At 43.5% G+C, this 25,875-nt stretch overlaps 1 protein-coding gene across 2 annotated transcripts; it reads right to left on the minus strand.

Moving 5' to 3' along the window:
• Window positions 1–1,525: 1,525 nt before the first annotated feature.
• RAD17 (RAD17 checkpoint clamp loader component) lies at window positions 1,526–25,773 on the minus strand. 2 transcript variants are annotated; one of them, XM_038765728.1, is made up of 17 exons: window positions 25,692–25,773; window positions 19,569–19,669; window positions 18,863–19,120; window positions 18,173–18,256; window positions 16,112–16,268; window positions 15,234–15,370; window positions 14,491–14,543; window positions 14,274–14,399; window positions 14,121–14,190; window positions 12,461–12,569; window positions 11,649–11,843; window positions 10,962–11,047; window positions 10,702–10,848; window positions 9,667–9,813; window positions 8,429–8,549; window positions 5,640–5,697; window positions 1,526–2,509 (listed from the first exon to the last, which is right to left on the minus strand). In XM_038765728.1, the coding sequence occupies exons 1-17, from the start codon at window positions 25,720–25,722 to the stop codon at window positions 2,251–2,253; spliced, it is 2,139 nt and encodes a 712-aa protein (XP_038621656.1). In that variant the 5' UTR covers window positions 25,723–25,773; the 3' UTR covers window positions 1,526–2,250. The 2 variants fall into 2 exon arrangements, with proteins under 2 accessions (XP_038621656.1, XP_038621658.1); XM_038765730.1 differs by lacking the exon at window positions 25,692–25,773 and adding an exon at window positions 24,409–24,477.
• Window positions 25,774–25,875: the final 102 nt, after the last annotated feature.

The following is a 25,875-nucleotide window of genomic DNA, read 5'->3' on the forward strand; positions in this document are numbered from 1 at the left end:
GGACCCGGCCCTGAGAAGAATAACTGTGGTATTTGTTAAGCGCTTACGGGCCGCCAAGCGCTGTGGGAGATAGGAGGTGGTCAGTTCCGACACAGTCCCCGTCCCACTTGGGGCTCACGGTCGCTTAATAAATGCCATCATTATTATTATTATTAATCCCCCATCTCACAGGTGAGGTCACTGAGGCCCAGACAAGTGATGGGACTTGGCCAAGGTCAAGCAGCAGACATGTTGAGGAGTTGGGGTCTGGGTGACCTTGGGCAAGTTCTTTCTCTGGGCCTCAGTTACCTCATTTGGAAAATGGGGATGGAGACTCTGAGCCCCACATGGGACAGGGACTGTGTCCAACCTGATTTGCTTGGATCCACCCCAGCACTTACTACATTGCCTGGCACATAATAAGCGCTTAATACCACTGTTATTATTATTACAAGGTAATCAGTTTGTTCCACGGGGTGGGGGGGGGTCTCACAGCTTTAATCCCCATTTTGCAGATGAGGTAACTGAGGCACAGAGAAGAGGGAGAATTTGGGGAGGAGGAAGAGGGAAAGATGGGAAGGGGTAACATGTTTTGTTTTGTTCTCTGTCTCCCCCTTCTAGACTGTGAGCCCGCTGTGGGGTAGGGACCGTCTCTAGATGTTGCCAACTTGGACATCCCAAGCGCTTAGTCCAGTGCTCTGCACACAGTAAGCGCTCAATAAATACGATTGAATGAGTGAATGAATGAACCCAGGTCTTCCGCCGCCCAGGACCGGGATAATAATAATAATGGCATTTATTAAGCGCTTACTATGTGCAAAGCACTGTTCTAAGCGCTGGGGAGGTTACAAGGTGATCAGGTTGTCCCACAGGGGGCTCACAGTCTTAATCCCCATTTTACAGATGAGGGAACTGAGGCACAGAGAATAACAATAATAATAATAATAATAATGATGGCATTTATTAAGCACTTACTATGTCCAAAGCACTCTTCTAAGCACTGGGGTAGATACAGGGTAATCAAGTTGTCCCACGTGGGGCTCACAGATTGAATCCCCATTTTCCAGATGAGGTAACTGAAGCCCAGAGAATCAATCAATTGTATTTATTGAGCACTTACTGTGTGCAGAGCACTGTACCAAGCGCCTGGGAAGTCCAAGTTGAGTGACTTGCCCACAGTCACACAGCTGACAAGTGGAGGAGCCGGGATTTGAACCCATGACCTCTGACTCCCAAGCCCGGGCTCTTTCCACCGAGCCACGCTGCTTCTCTTTCCACTAGGGCCACGATGCTTCCCGTCGAGGGGCGGGCGAGGACCCCGGCCTTCCCACCTGCCCCGACGCCCAGGATCGGGAGGGAATGGGGAAAAGGAAACCAGCAGCCAAACACTTTTCTCTCTTCCCACCGCTTCCTCCTCCAGGCAGCTCCTCTCTCTCAGATGCTCCACACCGTCCCTCCCTCTCCAACTCCTCAAAACGTCTGTCCGGCCTGGCTCCCGCGTCAAGCGCAAACCTGCAGAAGAATCCAATTCAATGAAGGACAGGAGTCATCTCGAAAGCTTTTAATTTTCTTGATATAAATTAGGTAAATATTTTCCCCCGGAGGTATCTAAAAATAATCTACTGTACAACATAGGATTCCATTCTTTAAACATTCATAAAAAGAGCTCGAGGCCAAAAACCAAAAGGAATGAGGCACGGGGAAGTTTATTTCCATCTTGAATCGTTCAATCTTCAGCTTTTACACTTTTTATTTACATTTCCTCCCAAAACAAAGTTTGTGTGTTTCTGAATTCTCTATTTTTCCATGTAATTTAAACAAACTCTTATAAAAGATTGCTTCTCTCCCCCCAGCAGGACACTCTGTACAGCTACAAGACTAATTAAATACTAGTAAAAAATAAAGTCATTTGAACGTAGTTTACCATAACCTTGTTTCCAATAATTACAGACATTCCCCATCGTTTGCAAAACAATTTGAGCTTATGCGCCTCAGACTGTGAATAATTTTGATGATGCGAGAGGTGACGCTGAGCGCCACGCAAAGGCCATTCTTATTCAGCAATCTGGTAAAAGTCACAGTTGTTCCCGTGTAAAAGCATATTTATTATTTTCAACAGTCTGCAAGCGGGCCAAGAAAAATGCAACTGCCGGTGAACAGTGCATAAAAAAAACCTTTCAAATAAATGTCATTTACTACTGGATGACACAAATGGCATCTGCCAACGGCACCTGACTAGTGGCGGGGGGGGGCCTCTGGATGTGCCTTTGATCAGTCACTATCATAGTCTTCTATTATTATCTCCTCTTCCTTCATGATTCCTTGGGCAGCTGCAGGTTGAGGTTGACTGGCTGGCAGTTCATTTCCAATCGTCTGGCTTGAAGGCAGAGAAGATCCCTTGGGTTCCGTTTCGCTCCTGTCTCCGTGTAGAAACGTCTCCGTAGGCCGCACGCCCTCAAGGTTGGCTTCCTCGTCACTGTCTGGGTCTGTCAGCCCTTGATCCTTATCAGTCAGAGCTTCCATTTTCAATCTATCACAATCAGCACTAGAGTTAGCCTGCACAGTTTGCCCCTCTCGATCTCACCTATCCCGCTGCCGACCTCTTGTCCACAATCTGCCTCTGACCTGGAACTCCCTCCCTCTTCACATCTGATGGGCAAATTACTTTCCCTACCTTCAAAGCCTTACTGATGGCACATCTCTAAGAGGCCTTCCCTGATTAGGCTCCCTTTTCCTCCGCTCCTCCCTCCCCATTGCCCCGACTCGCTCCCTTTGCTCTACCCACCCCCCGCCACACCAACCCCTCAGCACTTGTGTATTTATATACATATTTATAATGCTATTCATTTTTTATTAATGATGTGCATATATCTAGAATTCTATCTATGATGATGCTACTGAAGCCTGTTTACTTATTTTGAGGTCTGTCTCCACCCTTTTAGACTGTGAGCCTGCTGTGGGAAGGGACCGTCTCTATATGTTGCCGAATTGTAGATTCCAAGTGCTTAGTACAGTGCTCTGCACACAATAAGCACTCAAATACGACTGAATGAACTTCTTCTCCCACTCTTCTTGGTTGCCCTTGGATTTGCACCCTTTATTTCCCATCCCCCTTGGCCCTACAACACTTATGTACGCATCCATAATCTATCTATATCAATGTCCGTCTTGCCCTCTAGAATATAAACTCCTTGTGGGCAGGGAGTGTGTCTACCAACTCTGCTACAGAGTACTATCCAAGTGCTTAGTACAGTGCTCTGCACACAGTAAGTGCTCAATAAGTGACCGATTTATCTCTCTACGACAGTTCTGGAATTTAAGTTGCTTTGAATTGCCCAGCACTGAACTGCTTTCTCCTCTTTTCAGGGGGTTCCTAGTAGCTTCTGACTGAACTCAACAAATTCTCCCAGTGAAATGCTATAATAGTGAAGTACTACAAAATCGAGGCTTAAGTTTTTAAATCCCAAAAGATAATTTAAATATTCTGTAAAAACATACAGTGACACTCTCGCGTTATTTTTAAACTCCTAACGGCTTGCAAAACACTAACAGCAACTATAAGAATGAGTAAGACTCAATCGGCTCTGAAAAAGAAATCGATGAATTTACATTCACTAGGAGATGTAGAAACTCAAATTCAATTTCAGAGATAACCTTTCTGCATTCAGCATTGCTGAAATGTGTACTTTAGATGAGTCATGAGGCTGAAAAACTTAAAAAATATGGTTCACATTGCCCATGCTCACTGATCTCAGTGTACGCTTGCATCGTAGAAAACCTGATACCCACAGGTGGCAAGACCTACTTGACTTATCATGCACCTGGGTTTGGCAGGTCCCCACACATGTCTGAGTTTCCATTTTGTTGATTAGGAAAATAAAAACACCACCACCTCTCAGGACAGCAGTGTAGCCGATTGGGTAGAGTATTGCATTGGGAGTCTGAAGCTCTTATCACTAGGCAAACCAATTAGCCTATTTGTGCCTCAGGCTCTTCACCTCCAAAAGGATGAAAAACAACAACAATTGTTCCTGTGTAGCTTCACAAGGAGGTTTGGGACCAGAAGAGTGAACATAAGTTACAGTATTTTGGACTTTTCAAGGCAAAGGAACTCTCTCTTCCAATAATTATATTTTTTGTTGGGTAGTCCCTTTATTCTGGTAAATGCAAAGTGTTTCATACACAATTTTTCCACTTTTCACATCCTTCGGGGGAAACACAGTTTTATTTTACAAGTGAGCACAGGAAGAGGATGTCCTAAATATCCAGAGACATTGAAGGATTGGTCCGTGTTATCATAGCTAGTTGCTGGAAGAGGTGGGATTACATCCCATGTCTCCTAATGCCCATTCTAGTTTCTGCTCCTCTACACACCCCAACTCATAGGCCCAAACCAACTATTTGATTGGAAGATCTTGAGAGATTACCTCATTTAACGTCCTCGTTTAACATTGAAGACCTACATTTCAATGAAAACAGACATCCCTTTAAGATCCCCAACCATCTCTTTTGAAAGAAAGGGCCTGAAAATACTCTTTGAATCATTAGGAACTCCAATGAATTAGGAATCACTAAGAAAAACAGTTTCTTGCTTTTCAATAGCATCCTTAAGTGCTTTAAGATGCAGTTCGTTTATATGGTACTTGTTCAATGCCAGGCACTGTACTAAGCCCCAAGGTTGGTAGGAGATTGTCAGGTTGAACATAATCCCCGTCCCACATGGAGCTCACCGTCTAAATTGGAGGGAGGAGGACTTGATCCCCATTTTACAGATGAGGTAACTGAGGGACAGAGAAGTTAAGTGACTTGCCCCAAGTCACACAGCAGGAAAGTGGCAGAGCCAGGATTAGAACCCAGGCCCTCTGAACCCCAGGCCCTTGCTCCTTCCATTATGTCATGTTGCTTCCCTGTTAAGGCATTTCGGTTGAATTTAATATTTCCAGTTTTTCAAAACTTAATGACTTTCTCTCCTTTTTCTGGTTTGGCTCTCTATTGCCCCCATCAAAAGATAAAAAGGACAAGACTAATTTTATATATGACTACGTAGAAGCAGAGTGCCTAGTGGAAAGAGCATGGGCCTATAATAATAATAATAATGGCATTTATTAAGCGCTTACTATGTGCAAAGCACTGTTCTAAGCGCTGGGGAGGTTACAAGGTGATCAGGTTGTCCCACAGGTGGCTCACAGTATTAATCCCCATTTTACAGTTGCGGTAACTGAGGCCAGAGAAGTGAAGTGACTTGTTCAAAGTCACACAGCAGGAAAGTGGCAGACCTGGGGTTTGAACCCATGACCTCTGACTCCAAAGTCCAGGCTCTTTTCACTGAGCCATGCTGCCTAAGAGTCAGAGGACCTGGGTTCCAATTCTGCCTCCCAGAATTGTGTGCTGTGCTACCTTGGGCAAGTCACTTAACTTCTCTTGGTCTGTTACCTCCTCTGTAAAATGGGGATTAAGACTGTGAGCCCTCTATGGGACAGGGACTGTGTCCAACCCAATTATCTTGTATCTATCCCAGCACTTAGTACAGTGCCTGGCACATAGTAAGCGCTTAACAAGTATCATTAAAAAATGCTTAAAATAAAGGGAAAAAAAATCAAGCAAATAAAATATCAGTTTTGATTATTTTAGTACCAAAAAAATTGAGAGTCTTAATTTACCTGGCAAAGTACCGCTTTAGGGGAAGTCTTCCAACATCTTGGATGAATGCGATCTGAGCTAAGAATTAAATAAACAGAATAAAGAATTCTTATCTTTGCTTTTGGTATCACAGATTGGGGAATCAATCCAGGTACCTCAAGTCATTGGTATATTACCCGGTCGATTTAGCCAGGAAAATAAAAATGGAGTTAAATGATAGGTCCCCCTGTCAGGGAGCAGGGTGGCTTTGCATTCACGCCAGAACCTGAAGAAGTGAAAGGGAACAGGGAAAAGGACGAAGGCGGGGGAGCAAGGAGGGGCATCAGCAACTCCCACTATTTCATCTCATTCTTCTTCCAGTCCCCTTGAATTGATACAGCACTTCTCTTTCCCAGAGCTTTCACATCAATTTTCTCCTCAACACCTCAGTGTGATAGCAAGAGCAAGAAACAATCCCAGGCTAAGATCATATGGCCAGGATTACAAGTCAACCACCCAGACTCCCCAAACCAATGCTCTTCCCACTATACCATGTGGCCCTATCCCTAAAACCGAATCGCTCCACAGAAGCCAGGCTGAGGAGGTTCCTGTTTCTCCTCCACTCCAGATCTTGCTTATTCTAATAACTCCCAGCGGACTAGATAGAGCTTTAGGTGCCTGCCTTTCCTTCTTTTTTTTTTTTTTTTATGGTATCTGTTAAGCATTTACCACATGCCAGGCACTGTACTAAACACATTTCAGTGCGCCCTCTCCCCACGCTCCCCTCTTTCTCACCCCTTGGATTCACAAACATAAGAGTGGGGAGGAGCCCCTGGAGTCTTGGAGCTATTGATGTACACTGTAAGCTCACTGTGGGCAGGGAATCATGTATACACACTCAGGGTGTCCTCTCCCATGGACTTAATACAATGTTCTGTACACAATAAGCGCTCAGTAAATATGACTGATTTACTGATCGGGCTAGTTTGAATAATGGCTGGCATGGTTCCATGAGGCACTCAATAAAAAATGATTGACTGATCAACTGGCTACCTAATCTCCCAAAGTCACGATTGACTGATCAACTGGCTACCCAATCTCCCAAAGTCATGACTTGAGCTCCACATGGAGCCATGCCAGCCATTATCTGAAGTAGCGAGCCATCAAATCCCATTTCTTTTAGACTGTGAGCCCACTGTTGGGTAGGGACTGTCTCTATATGTTGCCAATTTGTACTTCCCAAGCGCTTAGTACAGTGCTCTGCACATAGTAAGCGCTCAATACGATTGATGATGATGATGATGATTTCTTTAAAAGCGTATGGACGCCTCCCTCCCACCCCAATCCCCGCCACTCACTCGATGGACTACACGAGGCTTTACCACAAAGCCCCTTGACTCAGAAGAACCCATCCCCAGCCTCACTGTCATCCCTCCATTTCTTTCCCTACTTTGGATGCCTTCTTCATTCTGGCCCTGCCCCGTATCTGTAATATGTATTGAGCTCTTGGGGTAAGACAATAATTGGTAGAAACAATCCCTGCCGTAGGAGAGCTTACAATTTAGCGGCCAAGGAGGGCCAGTATGGTGGGGAGGAAGAGAATCCATTTCAGCAGCCCCAGGATAGTCCCATCCACAGGATGTTTGGAAGGCAGATTTGGTTCCAAAACCAATCCAGGAGTCTGGACCTTCTCTAAGGTTCCCAGATCATCATCATCATCATCATCATCATCATCATAATAATAATAGTATTTGTTAAGCACTTACTATGTGCCAAACACTCTTCTACGCACTGGGGTAGATACAAGGTGATCAGGTTGTCCCATGGGGGGCTCACAGTCTTAATCCTCATTGTACAGATGAGGGAACTGAGGCACAAAGAAGTTAAGTGACTTGCCCAAGTTCACACAGCAGACAGGTGGCAGAGCTGGGATTAGAACCCATGACCTCTGACTCCGAAGCCCGTGCTCTTTCCACTAAAGAGCACTTTCCACTTTCCGTGCTGCTTCCATTAGGGAAGCAGCGTGGCTCAGTGGGAAGAGCCCGGGCTTGGGAGTCAGAAATTGTGGGTTCTAATCCCGGCTCTGCCACTTGTCAGCTGTGTGACTTTGGGCAAGTCGCTTAATTTCTTTGTGCCTCAGTTACCTCATCTGTAAAATGGAGATTAAGACGGAGCCCCACGTGGGACAACCTGATCACCTTGTATCTTCCCCCAGCGCCTAGAACAGTGCTTTGCACATAGTAAGTGCTTAACAAAAGTCATCATCATCATCACTGTCACGCTGCTTCCCACAGCCACGCTGTTTCCCCTTTCATACATCTTTATACCAGCTTCTACTCTCTGCCACTACTTCCATCTCTCCCTAGCCTGCTGTGGCCCAGACCTGTAATCAATAGTATTTATTGATCATTTATGGTGTGCACAGCACTGTATTAAGTGCTTGGGAGAGTACAATATAACAGAGTTGGCAGACATGTTCCCTACCTACAATGAGCTTACAGTCTAGAGAAGTTCTAGGAATACGTGCCAACCAAATTGGTCCTGGGGAAAAGACTGAAGTAAAATTACCAGGGCCTTTGCTATGCTTTAAAAACCACAAATGTGTCTATAATCCCAAAGGGCAAGAGGGTGAATGGGAAGCTGTCCCAGTCTGTGGAACGGCAAGTACCTGGGACTCTGGCTTCTTCTTCTTCTTTAAATGTGCCACAGGGTGAAGAATATTTTCAGCTCAATGACATTTCAAAATTCGAAATACAATTTCAGGAACATTAATATAAGACAGGATCACAACTACCTCCTTTGGAGGGGTGAAAAACATTTTTAATCCTACCTTGGTTTCTCATTGGATTAGTCAGCAGAGCGAGATATGGCAAGAGCAGTGTTTGGAGACATAAAGGTGGCAAACAGAAGCTGGAAAAGAGTGATTTCGCAGCCAGACAGTTCTCGCGATACTGTATTGAAAGAAATCAGAGAGAATAAGAGAAGATGAGAGAGAAGAAACATGCAACAGAAAACAATACTGTTAACCTAGAAAAAAACCTTTGAAAAATTCCTTTGGGAAAAGAACAACACTGACAAAAATTACAATCTTGTGGTTTCCTTTGTTGGGGGGGATTTATCTAGCTAATCCCTCTGTGATGGACTTAAAATTGCCTCACAGCTAATGTCTCGTACAGTTTTCGAAACAGTACTAGAAATGTGAGAATTTTCCATTTAACACCTCCTGAAGACCAGGAGGGACAGAAAGGGGAAAGAAAGTAAAGAAAATTCTTTACACTGAAGACAACCTTTCACCTTGAAACTGCTCTGCCCCAAACTTTATAAATGACATTTTTTCTCTCCTCATTGTTCTCAAGAGAATGAAAAGCTCTGGAGGAACTATTAATGGAATTGTGCGTGAATTCAGACCAAACTTTATTTGCAAAAGACTCAGTATTATTAGGACCCAGTTATAAATATGGTAGATCAGATCTGGACTCTTTGGCTCGCTAGATACTGGGAAACTTGCCGTGGGGACAGGTATCAGCTGGGTCGGACCAAGTGGCTCATAGCTATTCCTTGACTTTCACCATTTAGCTTTAAGTAGCTCTGAGACAGGGAACATGCCTCCCTCAAAACACCTTATTCCCTTACATCAGTTCTAGTAAAAATTCAAGATCCGACCTAGCCGCAATAGTAATGAATTGTAATTATGTCAATAAATAAGGTATGTTATAGAGGAGAGCTGGAAAACACTAAGACCAGCAGCTCTTCAGCTGGATTTAGGCTTTGCCTTCAGAGTATTTTCCTGAATTTCAGCTGTTCATTTCCACCTTCAGTTAAGTAGATCAGAGAATGACACACTTTAAAACAAGTGCATTCGGGAGAAAAGCCCACCACCTCATCAAATAGGTTCCAAGTGGAAGTTCTTAATGAATGCTTAAATATCATGTTTTTCCTTAAGTATCTTTTTTGATATTAGGAATATCTAAGATGACTTTAGTCTGTGTTTGAAATGACTAAAAAATAATTCCAAGTAGTTTTACCCTCAGTAATCATTTACCCCTCCAGGCAGACCATATTATTTACCTTTTTATTTATTAGAAACCACTGAGGTTTATGTAAGGGACGAAAACTCGCTCCTCCTTGGCAGCAGGCAAATCCTCTGGCTTTGTTGGAATGCATCACCCCTCTTGTGGCTACCGACGCGCTGTATTCCCTGAGAGTAGTTCGTGACTAAGACCGGAGAGAGAAACGTAATATGAGCTGAAGAGTTCAGGGAAACTTCATTCATTCATTCAATCCTATTTATTGAGCGCTTACTGTGTGCAGAGCACTGTACTAAGCACTTGGGAAGTACAAGTCGGCAACACATAGAGATGGTTCCTACCCAACAACAGACTCACAGTCTAGAAGGGGGAGACAGACAACAAAACAAAACATGCAGACAGGTGTCAAAACCGTCAGAACAAATAGAATTAAAGCTATATGCACATCATTAACAAAATAAAAAGAATAGTAAATATGTACAAAACGTTTTCCAATGGCTGTTACCACTGTCCAAATATTTCCAAACATAGTGTTGTGATGACCCAACCAAGAGGAAAAAGCCTCAATTGTATTTTCAACACAGTCTTATAGATGTCTCTTAAATATCTGATGCAGAAAGAAATATTTGATACCACCGCATCTGAATCACTTCAAAAAGCCCTATAGGATTCTACAACATTAAAAGGTAGTTAGGTAGCTACTTTAAGCAAGCCAAATTTTTTCACAATTTATTTTTCAACAAACACTCGAAGGAACAGTCTCACAAACATTATCTCACCAAGTCTGACTCTGTATAAGGAAAATTAGTACAAAACAAAAACAGGTCTGGTTTCTTTGCTACATATTCACCTTTTTTTCTTAATTCTTTATCGGGTCAGCCATATTTAAACAACCCTCCCACCCCAAAAAAATCCCAAAACCAAACCAGAGGCATTACTACAAATTATACCTTGTGGGTGAACATAAAAATCAGTTATATTGGTTGGATACCGAAATATATTTACAAGTGGCACAAAATCTACTTCCTCTACCCAAAGAATCTTCTCAAATAAAAGTTAAAGGAATTAGTCTTACAGTCCAGTCACCACTAAGAACATCAGCAGTGCTGAGGTATTCACTGGCTCTCGTAATATCATCTATTTCTGTGAAGAAATCTAAGTAGTTTTGGTGTAGGTATAAATTGAAGAGTTCTCCAGCCATGTGTGACTTTTCTACAACTTCCTAGGCAACAGAAACATAAAAAAAAAATACATGTTTGCATATCAAACCAGTAAATGATCAGTTTTCTTTAAGTGACTGAATGAAAATGAAAAATGAAAATCAAGGAATCGTACCTCAGGCTGCATTACCAGCGGATCGCGTTCATATTCTGTTAAGTGAGAAGGTAATCGCGGATATTTGAACTCCTTCAGTGGTTCTCCTGGAAACAATTTTTATTTTTAAGATGATTACAGACCTGTAATTACAGAGCTGCCCTCATTTGAAGATTTTAAAGCACTTTCCATGATCTTGTTTGCATAAGGATCGAATACTGCTTTTATAACCTATTTTTATGGATTAAGGTGCTATGAAGTACCGGAACTATAGGTAAAACAAAGAACTCCTGACTTTCGGACTGTAACCTTTCTAGAATCTGAGCCCTCTTTACGAGTTTATCAAAAGTTAACATTTCAATTAAAACAACAAAATGCAAGCCATAAGTCTGATCTTAAAATGACTGCTTAAAAATGATGCTGGAACAGAAACTGGGAATGTTTTCCCTTTGACCGCTTCTCCCAGATGTATAAAATAATCACTCTTCAAATCTTGAAACCATTTTTATAAACAATAGAAGTTCCAAACTTGGGATTCCAGTTTTCTGATGGGATTTATTAGAAATTGATTTATTACACATTTCCAATTCAAATCCCCATTTGATGCTAAACAAATATTTCACTGATTTTAGTGTCACTTTTCTAGTAAGAGCTGCTTCATGGACAGAAGCAAAGAAAAAAAAAGGTCCGTAAAATGACTGTACTTACTTTTACAATAAAGTATTTTCCCTAAAGCTCTGAAAAGAAAGAGAGATGCGTCTTTGCCACCAATAGCTTGGACTTCTTGGTTTTCTAAAGATCCTTCAGCTTTCTTTCTCTGCTTTGCTCTTGATGATGCAGTGTCAGATTTTAATGACGTCAGCCCTTTTTTCCTGGACCATGGACTGCTTTCTACTGAATAATCTGCAACAATGTAAGAAGAACTAGGAATAAAGAAATATAAATAATGCAAACATTACAGCTAATGTGATTTTAACAAGAAACAGGAACACCAAAGATTAACTGCAAAAACAAAGCTCTTGTAATTTTCTTTTTAATAATAATAATGATGATGATGATGGCATTTATTAAGCGCTTGCTATGTGCAAAGCACTGTTTTAAGCACTGGGGAGGTTACAAGGTGATCAGGTTGTCCCACGGGGGGCTCACAGTCTTCACCCCCATTTTACAGATGAGGTCACTGAGGCACGGAGAAGTTAAATGACTTGCCCAAAGTCACACAGCTGACAATCGGCGGAGTTGGGATTTGAACCCATGACCTCTGACTCCAAAGCCCGTGCTCTTTCTACTGAGTCACACTGCTTCTGAGTGCTCAATAAATACCATTGATTGACTGATTGACAGCCGTTCCTGCCTCTGCCCTGGCAACACAAGAACTGCTTGTAATTCCGTGTGCTCCCAGTTCCCTTTGAAGGGCAAAAATGTTAGAGCCCTGCAGAATCTTAACGTTACCTCATAGCCCCTACTCCTGAAAATGCTATCTGGCCTTGGCTCTCCCAAAACAGCACTCTCTGTATTACCTTTTGAAGAAGAAAACTGGAGACTGTTTATTGCACTTCTAATATCACCAGAACATCCTTTGCAAATCAACTCTAAAGAAGTTTTATCAGGAACAACTTTTCCTCCCTTCTAAAATGAGAAAATTAAAAACAATTTCAGTTATGTTCCAAATAAAAATGAATGCACTCTATTTCATCCAGGTACAGTGAAAGATTACACTACTCAGATTTATCAATGCCGAAGAAAAATTACATTGCAATAAATGCCTTGAGACAGTTTTTATTTTGGCTCCCCACCCAGAGCCTTACTGAGGTCACACCTCCTCCAGGAGGCCTTCCCTGATTAAACTCTCATTTTCCTAGAGCCCTTTTGCATCGTCTATGCACTTGGATCTGTGACCTCTGGGCATTTAATAATGATAATGATGGCATTTTTTAAGTGCTTACTATGTGCCAAGCACTGGTCCAAGCGCTAAGGTAGATGTAAGGTAATCAGGTTGTCCCACGTGGGGCTCACAGTCTTAGTCCCCATTTTACAGATGAGGTCACTGAGGCACAGAGAAGTTAAGTGACTTGCCCAAAGTCACACAGCTGACAAATGGCGGAGCCGGGGTTTGAACCCATGACCTCTGATTCCAAAGCCCGGGCTCTTTCCACTGAGCCACGCTGCTTCTCTGTCATTCCAAATAATGGGGGGGCCGGGGCGGGGGTGAGGGAAAGACATAAATGTTTTTCTCTCAATCACCACATTCCCTTCCTGCTCAGAAATGTACTGTGATAATCACAGACCATCAGAGTCTACGGAAAGAAGAGAAATACTGATTTGCATTCAGCCTTAAAGAGAATTTTAGTTCAGTACTTTTCTGAATTTAAATGAAATCCGCCACTACCTATAAAGTGAGGTAAGGGCCTACTGGAAAATATTTTCACACTCTTTTATACTTCTTGCCCATAACTGGAGAAACTGGTGTGGCTTGGGGGATACAGCATGGGCCTGAAAGCCAAAAGGACCTGGGTTCTAGTCTAGGCTCTGCCACTTGTCTGCTGTGTGACTTTGGACAAGTCACTGCACTTCTCTGTGCCTTAGTTGCCTTGTCCGTAAAATGGGGATTAAGGCTGTGAGTCCCGTGAGGGGGATGGACTGTCTCCAATCTGCCTGCCTTGTATCTACCTCAGTGCGTAGAACAGTGCCTCCCACATAGTAAGCCCTCACCAAATACCATTAAAAAAAAAATCATCAACCCCTAAGGTCATTGATATATTCATGTAAAAAATATGGAAATTCTGATATTTAGTCTTCTACAATTCCAAAAGATGATAAGAGAGCCGTGAGGGTGAATCATTTTAAATCTTAAATTTTTGAAAAATGTTATCTGACAAAGGGTTGACAGCACATGAATTAAGGAACCTGAAAAGTACAAAGGACTGATATCAGTGTTGGCGCAGTTTTACTATCTAAAGGAAAAACTCTAGTGTAAAACTGACTTTTTAAATATCACCCATAAGCGAAGCAACTAAGCAACTCAGTCTGTCAAGAGTAATTTACTGACCACCAGGATGGCAATAATTCAGAGCATTCTGGGCCCCAGGACTCAATTTATCATGCACCAACTCCTAGGCGACAACTGACGTTCTTCTCCAGCGAACTAGCACCTTGGTAAAATCGGGTCTCCAGACTTACCAGACTGCCTTCTGCTATTGCTATCCGGTTAAGAACCTTCATCATAATCGTTGGGGCCACCGGGTTGAAGCTGTCAACAATTAATCAGGAAACTGTTAAATCACTGCAATTGCCTGTACAGGTGCATGCCAGAGAAAAGAGTTATTTCTTTACCTAATGTTGGATACAGAGAACTCTTCTTGGATCTCCTTAGGAAACAACAGCTTCTGGCTACTATCTCCACTGAGGCTGTCAGAGATTATAAACACAAGAGGACATCGTCCTATTTGCACAAACCTCCTAAAATTAAAATAGGAAATCCAGTTAATACATGAAAGGGTAGGCTAGGAACGACACATGCTGGGGTTCAGAGCACTTCATCACAACCCACCTCAGAATTTCATGTAACCCACTAGGATCCCGATAAAACTGATTAGGCATATCCTATTGGAAAAGAAAAGACCAGACTTAGTTCAACTTTTGACAGATTTTTCGTCCTCTTGCATATTTGTATATCTAGCCAGTTTACAGCTGACCAACAGTTTTAAAGTACACAAAACTGTGAACCATATTTCTATGGAACCCATGTCCTTCTACGTGCATTAGCCAATAGAGCGGGCTTCTACTTCAGCATCATTCAATGTTTACCATGAGCTCAATAAGTGCCTCCACCTCTATTACAGAGATGCACCTCTTTCTTAGCTCAATTATCTTATTTTTAAGAAGCAGCAACGTCTCTCAATCTCATCAGCAACAGGAATTAGATGATGATGAAGATATTTGTTAAGGATTTACTCTAAGCCAAGAGCTGTCCCAAGTGCTGGGGGTATTTACAATATAATCAGGTTGAACGGACCTTCCTTCTCCCACATGGGGCTCACAGTCTAAATGAAAGGGAGAAAAGGTACTGATTCCCCATTTTACAGATGAGCAAACAGGCACAGAGAAGTTAAGTGACTTGCTCAAAGTCACCCAGTAGGATTAGAACCAAGGTTCTTCTGCTCCCAGGCCCGTGTTCTTTCTGCTTGGCCACGTAATGCTAAGATGGGGGTTAATGGCTCATTGTTCTTGGCAAAACTTCCCCAGAACTATCACTTTTAATAACTCCAAGAGGAATTAATGAGTTTTCTTTACTTCAACAAGAATAAGCTTCTTATCTGTATCCAGCAAGTCCCCAACCATCTGTAGTTTGTTGTATTTGTTCGCTCTTAACAGAAACTCTTGAAAAACAGTCGTCTGTGATCGAGTAGGAAATGTTTGGAAACTGGATTCTGAAAAGTAAACGTACTTTAAATACTTTTTCTTTAACGTGTGACATTTTTTCATACAGTATGCTCACAAATCCTCCAGAACCTTCCGATTTCTGTTTGGGACAGAAGTCTACATTGGGCTTCATTTCAAAAGCTGCAGAGACACAAAAGTTTCTAGCCTGGAGAGAACACGGTGGTTCTCGGCCTTTCAGAAAGAGGATCAAAGGAAGGAGGACGGGGCAGGAAACAGAAAAACTACGCTTCCTCAAGGACAGTCAGATACCCACCACCCTACAACAAGAGGAGCCAGTAGCAGTAAACTCCGTTTAAGAAATTTTGAACAAAGGGAGACATCTCACCAACCCTTCTATACATCTGGAAACTTGCGGGGACAAGGGTTGCATTTCTCCTCCCTTTTCCTCCTACTACAAATACTTCTGTGACCCTGTTGGTGGGAAAGTGATAGAAGGGAGGATCCAGGCTAGAACTGGGAAGCCACCTGATCTGCCAACACCTAGGCTTGTTTTCTAGAAAAAGGCTATGGAAATCTAAGCTTTTGGATCTGAGTCTCCATATAGTTGGTCCCGGACACGGGACTTAATGAACTGTTTTGGAAAGGCACAAGTGTAGAGTGGCTTGATAAAACCTTCTCTCCACCCCGCCCTTACCATTTCCATTTAGTTGTAGGAGGGAAGTTGCTTCCCCAAATTCCCTTAGCTATGGGAGGTTATAAATTGTCTCTTATAATAAAATCAACTGTACCAGGGTTAAACATATCCTTGAAGTCATCTTTTCTGAAGTCCAGGAAAACCGGATTGATCCATTCTTGCACCTGAATACCAAGATCCTTAGTAAGGATTTGCAAAGTGGCGGTCTTTCCACATCCAGGGGGGCCGGTTAACAATAAAATAGATCCACCCTGCAATAAAGGCAAGAATGATACATTTTAAATTTGAAAAAACACAGGACGACAATGTTATTTCTGAATTATTCCTCTGTGCTTTGTAATACTATCGAGAAATCGTACAGGCATTGTAGCTCAATATTTTAACTCAATTCAGAATGCTGCTTTAGTTTATACGTTCACATTTTCGATAAGGACATAGCATTCTGCCGAAGCCCGGTGAGGTTCTGGGGCTTTCTTTTGTGGTTCATTGTGGAAAAGTCTGCCCTTCTACTGATTGTGGGAGGCAAACAAATGACCCAAGCAAGTGGGCAGGTGGATCTTGCCGGGTCAGAGGACCAGGCTTTGACCTTATCAAGAGCCCCTGGCTGCTCGGTGCAAATAGCAAGCCTGGGAAGTTGCCCTTTCGCTTCTCCGCCACTTGCTGAGCTTCTTAAAACTGCTGTCAAATTGCTAAAACGTACAGAAGCTTAGGCAGAACAGGGATGCCTCATTAAACGCTCCTTCTCCCCGGCCCCCATCCACAATCAGGGGAAATGCCGGATGCTCCGGTCTGCCAATTACACTGAGTGGTCCTTGGGCATTTCTCAGGGGTCAGCGACCCCAACGGCCTTAGATGCCATCTCCCACTACTGCTAACCTTGCCTCCTGAAGGTGGGAGGAAAAAAGGGGGGCGTGGGTCACAGCAACAACCAAAATCACCTCACAATTGGCTTCCAGTCTCTTCCCCAGCTCTCCTTTAATTATTACTAATAATGGTATTTAAGCACTTACTACGTGCCAAGTACTGTTCTAGGCACTGGGGTAGATATAAGGTAATTGGGCTGTCCCCCGTGGGGTTCAGTCTTAACCCCCATTTTACAGATGAGGTAACAGGCAAAGAGAAGTTAAGTGGCTTGCCCCGGGTCACACAGCAGACAAATGGCAGAGCCGGGATTGGAACCCATGGCCTCCGATCCCCACAAGCCGGTGCTCTTGCCACTAAGACACGTTGCACAGATTCAATTCTACCAACTTATTATCGGTCAAGTTACCCCTGATGGCTCTTGAGGTCATCAAGGGTCCGATAAAGCTTCCTGTCAATAGCAGATTAGAAAAACTAGGTTGGCTGAATAAAGCCAAGTTCATTTTTTAAAGCTTTCTCCTTTCCTCTAAGCTTGGAATTCTATTTACTCATTAGTTGCTTCCTTCACCCGCTACTCACCTGCTCACACTACTCATTCTTCCCTAGCTCATCTTCTACTGTACTTTCTTCTCAACTTTTCTAACTCTTGTCACTTCCTTTCACTGTTCCTCTGCCCAGAAACTCCCTTAACCCACAAAATTCACCAGGCTTAAACCCTCCAAACACCCACCTCTCCCAGAAAGTCTTCCTTAATTCACGACACCCTAGTTGTATCAACCTAAGTCACCCTTACGACTGACAGATTTAATTCTTCAGCTTGTATGTACATGGGTATATTCAATTATTTATTCAGCTATTTCATCCTGACATCTGTTCTACCTCCGGCTATATCCTTGTCTCATCCTGCTCCCACTTGCCGATCATTTTTGTCTGTTTTCCCCCATTAGATTACAAGCTGCACTAAGGCAGACAGTGTATGTTGTGCTTCCATTGTATTCTCCAAAGTGCTTGGAGAATGTTTTGCACTGAATAAAATGCTTAGAATTAAATGTCACTGACCGATTCCCTCTCCCTTAGTTCAGGTAAAAGGGCACAGATTTTAAAAATGAATATTTTCAGGAATATATAATCTGATTTTGCCTTCAGCTGTTGTCCATAATAGAGGCTAGTGGTTGGAATAAATGACTGGGAGTCTAATAAAACAAATCCTACATATGCATCATCAGAGACAGTAATGTACTCTTTATAAAACTGTTCAGGTCTTTTGATAATAAGTCTTGTCTTTTCTATTTACCTGCTTTGGTTGCCCCTCTAAGATTTGAGATTTTAGCCAGGCTTCAACTTCTTCAATTTTCTTCTTATGCACCGCAAGTTCACTCTAAGAGAGAGAGATGCTTATGAGTTTTTACATATACATCGGTTCAAAGATGTCATACCCCAAAAATAATTGTTAAGAAATGTTACGTGAAGCCACACATAAATTCATGTAATACATATATTCAAATAAACAAACCTCCTAAGACCCCAGAAAAGTTTTGGCTTTAATGCCAGAAAACTCTGACACCCTCAAACCAGAACATAAAACCACTGTTTTTTTCAAATCATTTTTTGGTTCTGCTATTACTGAATTTCTTCTGGTTCACTTTCAATTCAAGTCAATAATAGTTTGAGCCATTTCACATTCTCTGAAGTGCCATGTAGTTTGGGTTTTTTTTTTTTAAACTTAGATATAGCCCCCCCCGCAAATTATTCAGATTCATCTGACATTTAAAAAAAATTCCCAGTGTTTTGTTCGATATTGGACTGAAGTCAAAATTTATGGGGCATGACTAAGAAAAAGACCCAAAAAAGGCCTATTTTTCTATCTTTGAACCCAAAGGACTGTCACACATACTTATAAACCGAGTAATACGATGCTAAAGAATATTTGCATGCCCCGCTAATACACTTAGTTGTCTAAAAATATTTCTAACAGTTTTTCTACCTGAGTTTCTGGTCTATATTTATCCACCCAAGTTTCATTTTCAGACAGGCTTCGATTTGAATCTGACTGATCACAAACTTGTTCCGAAGACTTTCCTCTTTTTCTAGCTGGAAATCTGTACTTGCTACTTTCTAATGTGGAAAGTAAATCTTTTTTCCTCTGTTGCATGCCATTCAACTCTAAGGACGTAGCAGAGAGCGTAGAGATGTTTGTGTTCTCAGTAGAATCGTTGAATGAAGGCTGTACCCAATCAGTTACCTAAAAAAAAAAGTCATATAAAGACTATTTCTGAAATGTAATGCTGTTTTCTTACCATTTTACTACAAATGCCTAGAGGCTGAGGCTCCCCCAATACACCTAAAATACTACTGAAAAAAAACATTAGAAAGCAAACCCTGAAAAATATTTAAAGGTCTGATCTGTAAAAATCAAATAACTGAGTCGGCAGGTGTGTATTTACAGGTACTACATAATGGTAGTGTTACCTATTAATAACTTAAAACAACTTTGCAAATAACCATTTATTGATTCATGACCACTTTGGCATTTTAACATTGCATAACACACTGTGTCTCCTCTTACGTTTAATATACGCATCTGGCAACGGTTATTTTATATTTATAATATTATACATAGAAAAAGAATCACTATTCCTATTTTGAATATCTTAATAATATGGATTCTAACATCCTTTCACGCACCATACCTTTGTGGGAACTACTTTTCTTCTAAGGGAAATTTTTGACATTATAAGCCTTGATAGTTCCCATCCGCAGTATATAATCTGCACAGCTTTAAACAGATCATCTGAAAGGAAAAAAAATACATTTAAAATCTTAAGCATACTTACATAAAGTCTGGCCTGATTCAAAATTTACCCATTCATTTCCATCCATTATATAAATTTATAAGCCAAGAAACTAGTTTGTTTATTCTGGCCCATACTTTTATATACAGGGTAAAGGTAAGCAGCAAACGTAAATAAGGAAGTGCTAATTTAAAACTTGAAAAGAGCAGGTCACAATGAGGGAATTCTGTTCCCCAATGGTTTCTTTTTTTTTAACCCAAACTATTTGTCAATTAACCTATTTATGGTTTTACTGTTACTGAGAATGGAAGAATGTGGAAACAAGATTTGACAAGAAAAGTGATCAAAAAATGATAGGCAACTTCAAGTTATTTTCTGTGTGACAAATTGGATGTTGTTTCTAATTAGATGTTTTGAGTCTATCAAAATCCCCCTTCAAGCCTGTGAGCCCACAGTTGGGTAGGGACCATCTCTATATGTTGCCAACTTGTACTTCCCAAGCGCTTAGTACAGTGCTTTGCACACAGTAAGCGCTCAATAAATACGATTGAATGAATGAATGAATGAAAATCCAGAAAGACATGGTGGATGATTGCACTGGGTACTTCCGAACATTATAATTTAAATTATTTCTGTCAAAAGTGAGTTTTTCCTTTCTTCAACAGATTGTATTTACATTAATTTGGCAACACTGGATTTTTCTGAAGTTAACCTCAGTCACAGGGTCAAACTTCATGCACTCAGTCATTCAATCGTATTGAGTGCTTACTGTGTGCAAAGCACTGTACGAAGCGCTTGGGAGAATTCAAACAAGACCATTAAGTCAATAAAAACACCGGGTTATTACCCTGCTGGGGTAAATGCTGTTTTTTTTATAATGTTTCCAGTAAAACCAAATGGCTTGTGATGACCACGCAATAACCTTGAGCTCATCCCCAAACCAGCAAATCAGATACTCCAAAATCTAAAGCCCGGGGTTGGAATCAAGCAGATCCTTAAAACCGTTTGAGAACCCAGTGGCATTCTAATCAATCAATCAATCAGTCGTATTTATTGAGCGCTTACTGTGTGCAGAGCACTGTACTAAGCGCTTGGGAAGTACAAGTTGGCAACATATAGAGACAGTCCCTACCCAACAGTGGGCCCGCAGTCTAAAAGGGGGAGACAGAGAACAAAACCAAACATACTAACAAATAAAATAAATAGAATAGATATGTACAATTAAAATAAATAAATATTTATAAATATTTATAAATATTAATTCTAGACTGTGAGCCCACTGTTGGGTAGGGACAGTCTCTATATGTTGCCAACTTGGATTTGCCAAGCGCTTAATACAGTGCTCTGCACACAGTAAGCGCTCAATAAATACGACTGAATGAAAAATCAGGGCTTGGGAGGCAGAAGACATAAATTCTAATTCCCGTTCCCCCACTTGTTTGCTGTGTGACCTGGGGCAAGTCACTTTCTTCTGTACGCCTCAGATACCTCATCTGTAAAATGGGGATTAAGACTGTGGAACAGGGGACTGTGTCCCCCTTACTACCTTATATCGACCCCAGTGCTTAGAACAGTGCTTGGCACATAGTAAGTGCTTACCAAATACCATCATAATTATTATTATTATTATTATTACCACCCCACACTATTATTATTATTATTACCACCACCCCAGACTATTATTATTATTATTACCACCACCCCAGACTACAGAGATCAGAGCAGGTGGTGCTCTCTTGCTGCAAGGGGAGAATTTTGGAGAGCTGAGAAGCTTGACTTCTCATAAAATATAAAAAAGCGGCATTCGCTTACACGGCTCTGAAGTTGTCCTGCCTCCGTCTACACTGCGAGCTCGTTGCGGGCACAGAATGTGTCTGTTTATTGTTGTATTACACTCTCCCAACCGCTTAGTGCAGTGCTCTGCACATGGTAAGCGCTCAACAAACGCAACTGAATGAATATTCGGACTCTCCCAAGCGCTTAGTATTCTAGTCAGTGCTCAATAAATATGACTGGCTGAATACTCCTACTCTCCCAAACGCTTACTACAGTGCTCTGCACCCAGTCAGCGCTCAATAAATACGATCAATCGTATTTATTGAGCGCTGACTGGGTGCAGAGCACTGTACTAAGCGCTTGGGAAGTCCAAGTTGGCAACATGTAGAGACGGTCCCTACCCAACAGCGGGCTCACAGTCTAGAAGGGGGAGACAGAGAACAAAACCAAATATATTGACCAAATAAAATAAATAGAATAGATATGTACAAGTAGAATAAATAAATAGAGTAATAAATGCGAACAAACATATATACATATATACAGGTGCTGTGGGGAAGGGAAGGAGGTAAGGCGGAAGGAGGGGGCTCAGTCTGGGAAGGCCTCCTGGATTAAATGAATACTCATACTCTCCCAAATGCTTAGTACAGTGTTCTGCAGTCAGCGCTCGATAAATCTGATTGAATAATAATAATAATAATAATGGTATTTATTAAGCGCTTACTATGTGCAAAGCACTGTTCTGTACTCTCCCAAGCACTTAGTACAGTGCTCTGCACATTCAATGCTCAATAAATTGATTGACAATGAATAGTCGTACTCTCCCAAGCACTTAGTACGGAGCTCTGTACATTCAATCATACTTACTGAGTGCTTACTACGTGCACAGCACTGTATTAAGCGCTCGGGAAGTACAATTTAGCAACAAAAAGAGACAATCCCTGCCCACAACGGGCTCACAGTCTAGAAGGAGGGAGACAGACGTCAAAGCAAGTAAACAGGCATCAGTAGCATCATTATAAATAGAATTATAGATCTATACACATCATTAATAAAATAAATGGAGTCATAAATACATACAGCTATACACAAGTGCTGTGGGGAGGGGAAGGGGGCAGAGGGAGGCATCCTCCCGGCGCTTAGAACTGTGCTCGGCACATAGTAGGCGCTTAACAAATACCACCATTATTATTATTATTAAAATGGGGATGAAGACTGTGAGCCCTGCGTGGGGCAACCTCATTTCCTTGTATCTCCCCCAGCGCTTAGAACAGTGCTTGGCACATAGTAAGGGCTTCACAAATACCATCATTATATTATGAAAATGGGGATGAAGACTGGGAGCCCCCCGTGGGACAACCTGATCATCTTGTATCTCCCCCCAGCGCTTAGAACAGTGGTTGGTACATAGTAAGCGCTTCACAAATACCATCATCATATTATGAAAATGGGGATGAAGACTGGGAGCCCCACGTGCGACAACCTGATAACCTATCTATCCCCAGCGCTTAGAACAGGGCTTGGCGCACAGTAAGCGCTTCACAAATACCATCATTATATAATTAAAATGGGGATAAAGACTGGGAGCCCCACATGCGACAACCTGATAACCTTGTATCTATCCCCAGCGCTTAGAACAGTGCTTGGCACATAGTAAGCGCTTAACGAATGCCATCATTATTATTAAAATGGGGATAAAGACTGGGAGCCCCATGTGCGACAACCTGATAACCTTGTATCTATCCCCAGCGCTTAGAACAGTGCTTGGCACATAGTAAGCGCTTAACAAATGCCATCATTATTATTAAAATGGGGATAAAGACTGGGAGCCCCATGTGCGACAACCTGATAACCTTGTATCTATCTCCAGCGCTTAGAACAGTGCTTGGCACATAGTAAGTGCTTAACAAATGCCATCATTATTATTAAAAGGACTGAGCCCCTTCCTTCCTCTCCCCCTCTCCATCCCCCCATCTTACCTCCTTCCCTTCCCCACAGCACCTGTATATACGTATATACGTTTGTACATATTTATTACTCTACTTATTTATTTTACTTGTACATATCTATTCTATTCATTTTATTTTGTTAATATGTTTGGTTTTGTTGTCTGTCTCCCCCTTCTAGACTGTGAGCCCGCTGTTGGGAAGGGACCGTCTCTAGATGTTGCCAACTCCGTGGCTCGGTGGAAAGAGCCCGGGCTTTGGAGTCCGAGGTCATGGGTTCAAATCCCAGCTCCGCCACTTGTCAGCTGTGTGACTTTGGGCAAGTCACTTCACTTCTCTGGGCCTCAGTGACCCTATCTGTCAAATGGGGATTAAGACTGTGAGCCTCCCATGGGGACCGCCTGATCACCTTGTAAATTCCCCAGCGCTTAGAACAGTGCTCTGCTGGAAAGCGCCCGGGCTTTGGAGTCAGAGGTCATGGGTTCTGATCCCGGCTCTGCCAATTGCCAGCTGTGTGACTCTGGGCAAGTCACTTCACTTCTCTGGGCCTCAGTCCCCTCATCTGGAAAATGGGGATGACGACTGGGAGCCCTCCGTGGGACAACCTGATCACCTTGGAACCTCTCCAGCGCTTAGAACAGTGCTTTGCACAAAGTAAGCGCTTAATAAATGCCATTATCATTATTATTATTATAGTAAGCACTTAATAAATGCCATTAAAAAAAAAAAACAAACTTGTACGTCCCAAGAGCTTAGTACAGTGCTCTTGGGAAGACACAGCAAGCGCTCAATAAATACGATTGATTGATTGATAAGTGCCATTATAATTACTATTATTATTGTATCTCCCCCAGCGCTTAGAACAGTGCTTGGCACGTAGTAAGCGCTTCGCCAATAGTACCATCCTTAGGCAGGGGGCTGGACGGCAGGGGGGGAAGGCCCATCATTCATTCACTCACTCCCTCATTCATTCATTCATTCATCCATCCATCCATCCGTACTGTTTGAGCGCTTACTGTGAGCACAGCACTGGACTGAGCGCTTGGGAAGGACCAATCGGCAACATCCTGAGAAGGGGGACGGCGGGGACCGGAAGTGGGGCGGCCGAGACCGGAAGTGCGGCGGCCGAGACCGGAAGTGGGGCGTCTTCTAGCCTTGGAGCCCGCTGTTGGGCAGGGACCGTCCCTATATGTTGCCGACTTGTACTTCCCAAGCGCTCAGTACAGTGCTCTGCACACAGTAAGCGCTCAATAGATACGACTGAATGAATGAAAACGGGGCGTCCGGGGGCAGCGGAGACCGGAAGTGGGGCGTCCGGGGTAGTCGGAGACCGGAAGTGGGGCATTCTGAGGGGTAGTCGGAGACCGGAAGTGGGGCATTCTGAGGGGGGGTGGAGACCGGAAGTGGCGCGTTCCGAGAGGGTGGAGACCGGAAGTGGGGCGTCTTCTAGACTGTGAGCCCGCTGTTGGGTAGGGGCCGCCTCTAGATGTTGCCGGCTTGTACTTCCCAAGCGCTTAGTACAGTGCTCTGCACACAGTAAGCGCTCAATAAATACGATTGAATGAAAGCGGGGCGACCGGGATAGTCGGAGACCGGAAGTGGGGCGACCGGGTTAGAAGGAGACCGGAAGTGGGGCATTGTGAGGGGGTGGAGACCGGAAGTGGAGCGTTCCGAGGGGGTGGAGACCGGAAGTGGGGCGTCTTCTAGGCTGTGAGCCCGCTGTTGGGTAGGGACCGTCTCTGGAGGTTGCCGACTTGGACTTCCCAAGCGCTTAGTACAGTGCTCTGCACACAGTAAACGCTCAATAAATACGCTTGAATGAATGAAAGCGGGGCGTCCGGGGTAGTCGGAGACCGGAAGTGGGGCATTCTGAGGGGGTGGAGACCGGAAGTGGGGCGTCCGAGAGGGTGGAGACCGGCACGTGGGGCGTCCGAGGGCTAGCCGGAGACCGGAAGTGGGGAATTCCGAGGGGTGGAGACCGGAAGTGGGGCGTCCGAGGGATGATCGGAGACCGGAAGTGGGGCATACCGAGGGGGTGGGGACAGGGAGTGGGGAGTCCGAGGGATAGTCGGAGACTGCAAGTGGGGCATTCCGAGGGGTGGAGATCGGAAGTGGGGCGTCCGAGGGATAATCGGAGACCGGAAGTGGGGCATTCCGAGGGGTGGAGACCGGAAGTGGGGCGTTCCGAGGGGGGGTCATCGGAGACCGGAAGTGGGGCATTCGAAGGGGGGAGTCATCGGATACCGGAAGTGGGGCATTCCGAGGAGCGCGGGGAGGCGGGGGATTCCGGGGGCCTCACCTGCGGGCAGCGGGCGGCGTCCCTGCGGCATCACCCCCCGACCCGCGAGCGGGGAAGGGGCGGAGTCCGGCCCCAGAGCCCCGCCCCGACCCCCCGGGGGCCTCCGACACCACCCCCATTTACGGGGGCGCGGCGCCGCCGCCGCCGCCTGCGCAGGCGCGTTGGGCCCCCAGGGGGGCCGCCG

The sequence above is a fragment of the Tachyglossus aculeatus genome, chromosome 23 (genome assembly GCF_015852505.1).
Source record: "Tachyglossus aculeatus isolate mTacAcu1 chromosome 23, mTacAcu1.pri, whole genome shotgun sequence".
NCBI classification, from domain to species: Eukaryota; Metazoa; Chordata; class Mammalia; order Monotremata; family Tachyglossidae; genus Tachyglossus; species Tachyglossus aculeatus.